The 9,263-nt window shown below is 40.4% G+C and overlaps 1 protein-coding gene across 2 annotated transcripts; it reads left to right on the forward strand.

Moving 5' to 3' along the window:
* The first annotated feature begins 4,605 nt into the window (after nt 1-4,605).
* On the forward strand, nt 4,606-9,256 carry commd3 (COMM domain containing 3). 2 transcript variants are annotated; one of them, XM_032503979.1, is made up of 8 exons: nt 4,606-4,876; nt 5,739-5,850; nt 6,999-7,062; nt 7,161-7,195; nt 7,921-8,005; nt 8,092-8,148; nt 8,271-8,324; nt 9,019-9,256. In XM_032503979.1, exons 1-8 carry the CDS (start codon nt 4,738-4,740, stop codon nt 9,076-9,078), a joined length of 606 nt encoding a protein of 201 aa, XP_032359870.1. In that variant the 5' UTR covers nt 4,606-4,737; the 3' UTR covers nt 9,079-9,256. The 2 variants fall into 2 exon arrangements, with proteins under 2 accessions (XP_032359870.1, XP_032359871.1); XM_032503980.1 differs by having other exon boundaries at nt 7,945-8,005.
* Nucleotides 9,257-9,263: the final 7 nt, after the last annotated feature.

Here is a 9,263-nt window from a genome sequence, read left to right on the forward strand (position 1 = left end):
GTTTTCTTTCCTCAGATGAAGTTCTCCTCTATGGTTAGGCCACTGTTGGGATTAGTTTACAGTAAAGTTTTTTTTTGTTTTTTAAATAACATACAGTATTTTTATTTTTTCTCCATGGGGCCTCATTGTTACATCGAGGTCCTGACCCCGGTGCATGGTGGGTGGGGAGCCGGGGTTTCATGCCACTCCATGCTTTTAATTAAAGCCAAATCTGGATCTATGGAGCTAATAAATAAAATAATGCCACATGGCAGAGCAAATGCATAGACTAGTAAATATTTAGCTACGTTGCATTTATTTCTATCCCTATTTATGCAACACATAAATGATTTACTCAATAAATATTATTTGCACATTGTAAATCCGTCTAAAAACATTTTTTTGGATTGTAGGTCGACCAGAAACTGCCTTTAAAAATCTCTTTTGCTCCACGGCGATCAATGAAGAGTTTTGGTTGCAATATGAAGAAAAACATGTGCTGGTTTAAAACAGTTCAGTGACATCTCTTAAAGACAATCTCATTTATTTTAAATGGAGCAGCCACATAATCAAAGATGAAGAGGCGAGGTTTATTTAACCTGTTAGAGACATAATAAGACTACTTTACAACAGTTTGGGGGACACGTGAAGCCCGGGTTAGGTTTTACGTCAACATTTCAAACAAAACGTTCTTGTTGAATTTATGTGATATCTGCGTATTCACTGTAAACGTATTGAAATTATTGGTAATAGTTTAGCCTTTCTTAAAATGTGTAGAACACAGTCTTTATTTTGTTTTTTTTCTCCCACACCATCCGCTCATAGCAAGTAAAATATAGGATAGGCCCGTGTAGTTAGGAAACCATTAAAACACAAAATTACAAATTACGTTATTTGCAAATGATAAAGGAATGAATTCACGGATGAGAAAATCCCCAGGGCTGCAGTCTGTGTTTATTCTAATGGCAGAATTAAGGAACATTTCCTGTTTGGATGTGAGGGTCTTGAATTAGACAGATGAAGTAAGTGTTTCAGAATCTCCACATGACAAACAGCAGCCTATTCGAAAATGAATACACTCACCAACCATCACTCTCCTTTCCTGGTTGCACACTGTAGAAAATAGCAGGTGGGCTGTCGTGTCAAACCTCTAAAAGATATCTCACCAATGCATTATTCACGTGTTCATCAGTCAGTGGCATCTATGAGATGACATACTGAGCTAGAAACGTTGATGTCAGCATGCCAAACCTGTTTTTCATTTTCATTTTCTGCAGCCATCTTTTCATCAGTGTGAGATAAGACATTCAGGAGTCATGGAAACCCGAACAAGGAGCTCTCTGCAATGACGCTCATAACTATTTGCATTCGCTGCAACATTCATATTTGAGATTTAAATGAAGGTCAATGTGGGTCACCCCCGGGATCGCCGGGGAAGAGGCCAATCCCCTCCTCTGTCTGCGTACAACTCGTTCTTAAACATGCAGACATGTTACAGAGTGGCAGTGCATTATTGGTTAATTACATCATTTTAAATAAGCGGTGTATAGAAAACGCCACAGAATGAAAACATGCTTTGCAGGTAGTCTGGGGCTTTTTGGAGCCTTCTGTCACAGGAGTCCATCCCAAAACTGACATGACTGATCCTCTGGTAAAAAAAAAAACAACGTTGATTTTACAGCTGTGAAGAAAAAGAAAACAAGCCACCAAAATCAGCATATTTTAGTCCTCACTTCAGGGATTTAGCGTCTACTTTTTAAATATGTAGCCTATTTTTTTTATTATTTTTTAAAAAAAACATGGAAAGCACAAAAAACATACAACATGTCATGCATGTCTTCTAGGGTTAAAGCCCTCGTGCAATACACTGAACATGTATAGCACACAATCAGTCCTGCAGTGTAAAGGGGAAACAAGTCTACTGGTCAGAGACGACATCTTAATCTTGCAAACTGGTTTTGTTGACAATGCACACATTTTCCAAAGTCATGTTACCGCAGAGTCTTCTTAAAGGGGATGTTTCCAGTTTGTCACTGTTAGGGTGTAAAGACTCTTAACTACAAAAAGTTAGACTAAAGGGATTCTGCACTGACATTAAGTCAACCAAGGATTACTAACAAAACAGAAAGAGAAATAAAATAGATTTTAATAAAGATGCACGTCAGCGTGCCTTTATAAGTTTTTGTAACAAAACTGTATTTAAAACAACATTCGTCAGCCTACATATATATGTATATATATGTATATATAGTATATATATATATATATGTATATATAGCCGTGGCTGTCTGTCATTTTTGACCTGTAAAGGTGATACAACTTACTGTTCTGTTGAATTCAACTTTATTTTCCTAGAACTCTGTTGGCTTTTACAAAGGTCTTAAAGTTTAGAAGTTAGAGGTTCTCTAATTGCATTGAATCAGAGATCTCAGCACAGTTCTGACATATGACACATCGCACAGTTTTAACAGTTTTCATATTGACTTCAAGACGTCCCAGGTCAACCTATTTGGGCAAATCATGCATTGTTTAGACACGTTTAGACATTTAGACATTTTTAGATTTCGCATTGTAACTGTATCAGAATAGAACTGTATAGGCTGCTTATAAAGGTAAAAAAAACAACAAAGTGAATGTGGCTAGCATGGAGTGGTAAACATGTCTTTTCTTGGAGTTGAAAAGTTACACTGCAAATACTGAAGGGGGTCACTGTATAAGTGTTCATTTACACCAGTCAGTTATTCGATTTGATTGTTAGCCTATATTTATTGAGACTTTTATTTTGAAGGAATTACTAAGAAGCTCCAAATGTAAATAGACTGCAGAAGGCAGAATGTGCTATAATGTTGAGGCACCGGGTCTAAGTGTGGATAGGACACAAACCTTGTTGATATCAGGTTTATGACGCAGGTTCTCCCGGAAACCCATCTGACTGCGTAGGCCTAATATGATGTAAGAGACAGAGGCATATCTTGGAGGAAAGACAAAACAGCCGTCAGAGAGTAAAGGCTAATCTATTTCACAACCCGACCCGGAGCCGAAATGGACTTTTGACAAAGAGCGGAGTCAGAGGTCAGGCCGATAGCTGCAGCGTGTGTGGCCGCGCGACACGTTTAATCCAGCTCGTTCCCAGATAGTAAAACGACAGACCGACCGCGATCTCACTCAGCAGAAATGATGCAGCCTCTAATAAGAATTATGATTTTTCAAAAGCGGTGCGTGCAGCTGCCACGGGCAACATTTGAAAACAATATATATTTTTTTTTTTTACTTCCAAGACTTTAACCCGTTGAGTGCTGCTGGGGCATGGCCATTGAGAACAGCGCAGAAGCTTTAGGCGGAAGGTATCTGCAGTGAAGAGTTACAGTGTCAAAATGAAAGTACATTATAAATTAAAGAGGCTTCTCTAAAAGATGCACAGGTATTATAGGAACAGTGTCTGCCACATGAGAGGCTACATTCCCAAAATGTTTTTTTTTAAAATATATATATCTACATGCAACATAATCATAGCCTATAGCCTTCAGTCAATCCAGTTATGTTTTATGCAACTTTACTTTTTCTGTGTAGAGTTGGTATCAGCCCACTGATTAGCAACACTCTGGTGACCCACTCTGCTCCCTTCTCCACTCTTACTGATGACTGGCTCAAGACTCAGCAGGGACGTTCCCCACACGAAAACCAACAGCAGCATATGCAGATGATTAGAATCATATCCACATGATGACTGAGTTAAAGTGCAGCAGTAGTAGTGTAACAGGTTGGGTTAGGCGCTGTGGTGGCCTATTACCCATAAATGCAGCACAACCGCATAGACAACGCTTTGGAGATTAATAGGGTGTGTGCGTGCCTGTACATGAGTCAGATGTTTGTAAACAATGTAACATTGTTTTCATTTACTCAAGAGTAAATGAAAACAATGTTACATGATGAATGAATAAACTGTAACAGGTGGCAATGTGTTATTTAACCGTTAGTAGCAAAACTGCATAATGTTCTCAAACTGTAAACGGCTGGTGCTGTTTACACTTTACACAAGCAGACTGAAGAGTGTAGCACTAACATTCAATTAGCACGAGATGGATCGGTTTCCCTTCATCCCTAGCTCCTGAGTCTTGTGATTCAACAGGAGAAACCACTGAGGGATTTCCCTGCTCAGTTCAGCTCAGTGCAGCCCATTAAGAGGGGCCCTAACAGCGTAGGCTATCACTGGTTACAGCAGTGACAGGTAGCCTATTGAAAATGCACTATGAAGCTTATGTTATTAGCTATTTTCACAGGATAACCTTTTTTTTATACAATCCAATTAGCCTACCTATAGATCTGTGTGTGAACAGCAAGCCCACTTGTGAGGGTATTCAAGCAACAAATGAAGATTGTAGAAGTTTATTAGATGTGAGGTTTCCAGTGAATGCATATTTTTATTTCAGTTTTCTTAAATATGCAGATGAACTGCAGAGAGCTTGGCCAAAAATAACCTATTCCCCAGTGCAGTTTATCGTTAGCCTCTTGTTGGCACTTGTAGTGCAACAAGGTGAAAATTGCCATATGAAAACCACCATAGACTACGAGCAATCCCCCTCCCCCCCCCCAAAAAAAAACACATTCTCCCAGCGATTTCTTTCTCATCACATTTGCCAGCCAGCTCTGGGTGTAATGCCTCAGAGCTCTCCTCAGCTCTCAGCGCTCTGCTGCTCCGCACGCTGCATCAGCTGATCAGTCACGTGCTCTGGAAGTCGCGAGTCACCCTTTTGCAAAATGGAGTTGTCTGAGTCTGTGCAGAGGGGGCTGCAATCTCTAGCCGAGCCGTCCGCCTTCGACCAGAGCAGCTACAGGGTATTGGTGGACGTGTCCTTCCGGAGCCTGCTGTCCGCTGAAGCCGAGCCCGGAGTCCTCGGTGAGCTGCCGCCGCTCCTCGCCGCTGCTTTTTTGTCTCCGACGCTGTTTCCGGTTTCACCCCGTGTGGCTGTGTGGAGAAGCCGCCTCGACGTTTGCGGGTTTGACGGCGTCCCTGGATGCTGCCAGTCGCTCTAACCCGAATGGCCCCGTGTTTCTATTAAGATCTTTAACGAGGCGGATTGGTTCAGCGGACAGCCGCCCATCAGCTGGGCTGAAGCGGTCTTAGTCTTTTCTGCTGCCTGCTTTACATTCAGCAGCAGTCGCACAATATCACACGGCACTCGGGACGCCTTTTGTCATTTAAACTGACATCAAGTCTACTCAGCATATAGAGGGTGTTAAGACTATTCCAATCACCATTAGTCAAAGCTGATGGTGGACACTGTTATCTTAACCCTCTCAGATCTTTGGCTCGTGTTGCTAATTTTGATTTTAGGTAGGCTAAATAGCCTATAAATGATGCAATGTGACCGCAGATTTGGCTGCCTTATGTTACATATCCTCTGACATGGCTGCATCGGTTGTTTTTACACACACCATGTGTTGTCCAACCTCTGCAGCATTCCGACTCTTTATAACGGCAAAGTTTTATAGAAAGTGAAATGTTCACCATACAAACAACCCAACAAAGGACCCCTGGCTGATGCAGCCGAGGGGCCCATTCACATGCAAATCATCATTGATGTCCACTCTGCACGTCAATCTAGAAAGCACGAGTGTATGAGTCGCAAATCTAGCCTAGCCTACATCATTTATGGAGATCAGACGCGTCTGTTGTGTCCATATAGAGAATAAAGGCTGCGTGTTGCTGGCGACCTGCAGAGGTGCATCCTCATGCCGCCGTGTGTTTGTGCTTCCAGATCAGCCCGAGCTGAAGCACGTCGACCAGATACTGCTGAAACAGAGTCACACCGCAGCGACCACCTTCATACTGGAGGCAGTCAAGCACAACGCGGACAGGTCAGCGATAAGGTAGGCGACATCAGACAGAAGGGTTCCTGTAGAACGTGCTTCTGTAACCCCATACCTGCTAAATATAGACTCATTAGGTGTCCGTATGTGGCTGGGGAAATTGTGCTCTTAAATCAGTGTGCCGTGAAATTGTACTCTTGCTTTATTTTGTATATTCATATTGTTTGCATGATTTTAATCACATTGCATGTAAGGACACTATTGTGACCTACATGTCTCAAAAGGGCCTGAGCTTATAAAACATGTATTAATTAAATCTGTGAAATATTGTATTATTCCTATAAAACTAGATTAAACTTTAAGACAGATATATTGGTACATTTAAAATATTGCTAATCAATGTGATTCACAGGAGGTCTGTTGTTGTTATTGAAATGAGTTAATTAGCCATGCTGTTGTCGTGTTCTGCACGTGTGGCCATATGTGTCCCAGATGTGTAACTATGGGATGTCCTGCTAGTATGCCAGCAGCAGTGTTCCCGCAGATAAACAAAGGTTAAGGTTAGTTAGTTTGGTGGAATTAGCATAATTAAGCAAATTGTCTGCAAGTTTTATGGAACAGCAAATGGCTGCAAATCAATAAAAATAATGGTGGTTACAGTTGGATGAGTGGATCACTGGTGGCTTCTTAAAATACAGTTTCTCACATCTACATTGGCTTAACAATTAGCTTTTTAGTTAAGGAAAGAAGAGTGGTATTCTGATCATCAGCTAAGTGTCTAGGATATAAAGAAGATAAACACTCACTCAGGTACTGTAGGTCTGCTTGTTTGTGATCATCCAACAAACAAGCACCAATATACAGCTAACATGTCATTTAGAACTTTAGAAATAGATTAATTTTTTTACTCCCTTGAAAATCTCAGCTTTTAGGTTGTTTTGCATTTCTCCACATTTAAAAACTACATTTTAACTGTGATTACAAACACTATGTTAACTTGGAAAATGGAGACATTAACATGTATTCATTCTACATGGAAATAAAGCAGCACATACGGAGCGTATTTGTTACTTTGTAATCTCTTCTTGGAAAATAGAAAAAAATAATACACGGGTCACTATGAATGCCATGTGTAGAGTTATCCCAAAATATATCTTTTTTAAATGTTTGATGACACTTTAAAGTAATTAAAGTGTTTGTTCTTGCAGCTCCTGCCTTGAAGAACTTGCATTCAGTGCAGAGAGAATAGAAATATTCTATAGCACACACCAGGTGACAGTGCACACATTATTGCACCATTTCTTCTTCATGGATTCTTGTGTCTGTGGCTGACTTGTTCTTCACTCACTGCTCCATGTTTTGTTTTACAGAAACATAAAAAGGAGCTGGAGCGTCTGTTAGCAAGGTAAGCCTATAATAAAATGCTTAGAGCTGTCAGTGGTGGAGCGATTTGTGGAGGTGTTGATCTTATTTTTAAATAGTTTTATCCAAACTCATATCTCCAAGATGAACATGAGATTTTTTTAAAGGATAACAATTAAACATTGCCGAATTATAACTGAACGCTTTTGCTTATTGATGGTTCATTGAAGGTTCACTAAAGGTTTTCCAATTATAATTCGACTCCACATCCCTAATGGCAGCCTAAGGATGACTTCAGACGTGGGGGGGAAACGGAGGGATCAGCACGTGAATATACTCAAATAGTTTCAACGCTCTCTTGTAGAATTGGATTGGATTTACTGAAATTAAGGGAAGAGCAAGCAATGTGTTGCTTCAGCTCCGTGAGGAGCAGAGAGGGTCGACATGCCGTGGGATTAATTGCAATGTAAATGTAAACGCTGCTTTATGACGCGCCATAAACAAGCGTACTTTGTGAAAGAACCACATTGTATGCAAACTGATTTCAGACAGTTGCAAACAAATTGCCAATTCATATAAAACACCGGAAAGTATTGAAATCTAAAAACAAAAAAAATAAAGTGTCACACAAAACTGCGGGACATGTGGTTTATCAACATTTGTTAAATACGGAAATGCTTAAAAGGATCCGGCTAAACGTGCTGCAGGAGATACATTTCTGTACTTCCTGTATAAAGTCCACTTAATCAAGACTACATAATGCAACAGTCTTGTCTGTCCCATCTCCTCTAGCATAGGAAGGTGTCCACCTCGGATTAACGACGCGTCGTGGCGTCTACAATACCACGTGAAGGTACAGAACACCAGCACATTTTGTCCTTTTACGTAAACAATTTCTTTCGTCAAACTGACGAAAGAAATGCCTTTTTTTCCCGACAGAACGATCAGGTTGACAAGGTCAACGAGCCTTTCTATTTGATTTCATTGAACACTGAGGTAAGACACGCTCTCTCTCTCTCCCACACATTTTTATGCCTCCACTTTTCGTGTTATTTTCCTGGATGTGTTTGGTACGTTTCAGTGCGTAAAACAATGGCCGTGTTTGTTCCTTTTGTCAGAATGAAGGATCCGAGGAAGATATCAACTTCACCTGCACAGTGGAGCAGCTACAGGTAGATGAAGGCTTTTGGTTCCTGGTTGCCTTTTATTTTAAGTTTTCGTTTTCCATTTCATTCTAGAGTTAGACCGTTTTGCAGTTGCATCACTCGCTTTTACGCACCGCATTCAGCCTCGCAATGAAAAAAACTAACAAAATGCAAAGTCGACTCACTGAGCTGATTGCTGCAGGGCAATTATCCTCTTCAGACGGGGAAGCTTCCACAGAACATATCTGTTAAATTCTTAGACATAATAAACGAAAGGGCTTTTTCTGCACATGGAATGAATTTTCACTTCTGCTGCCAAATATAAAATGTTTTGGTTTTTTTAAACTACAGAACATTAGATTGCATTGAAGATGATTCATAAAGTTAGTCTAGTATAAAAAGAAGTTCCAGCATGGCCTATCCTGTTTGATGCGTCCTGTTCATGTAATGTGTTAGAGCTGACCTGTATTTAAACCATGTGGGCTGCGATCATATTCACGATGCTAACTATTTGGTGTATTTAATTCGAACCTAGTCTTATCGGTGTCAATCAAGTCAGACGGGATCAAAAATTCTCAACGCATACTAATTTTGTTTAATTGTTAGCCTATTTATAATGAGCGTAATTCATAGCGTAAATTTGTTACATTTTTAAATGCTATTTAAGGTTATCTCCGCCGGACCTTCTTCTTGAAAATGATCAATGGCTGCTTGTTTTCAGGACTTGGTGGGAAAGCTCAAAGACGCTGCGAAGAGTGTGGAGAAAGCCAGTCAGATGTGATGCCGGGGTCCAGTCTCCTCGCCCTCTCTGCACCGCAAAGCACTGAACTCCAGCGGCATTGCTCATCTCTTCAGAGCTTCTTTTTTTGTACCTGAGATTGAAAGACGTGTATGCATGTGAGACAATTATCATTCCAACGTGTGCGTTTCAATTAAAACAGAAAAAAAAAAAAAAAATCAAATCCA

The sequence above is a fragment of the Etheostoma spectabile genome, chromosome 22, assembly GCF_008692095.1.
Source record: "Etheostoma spectabile isolate EspeVRDwgs_2016 chromosome 22, UIUC_Espe_1.0, whole genome shotgun sequence".
Lineage (NCBI taxonomy): Eukaryota > Metazoa > Chordata > Actinopteri > Perciformes > Percidae > Etheostoma > Etheostoma spectabile.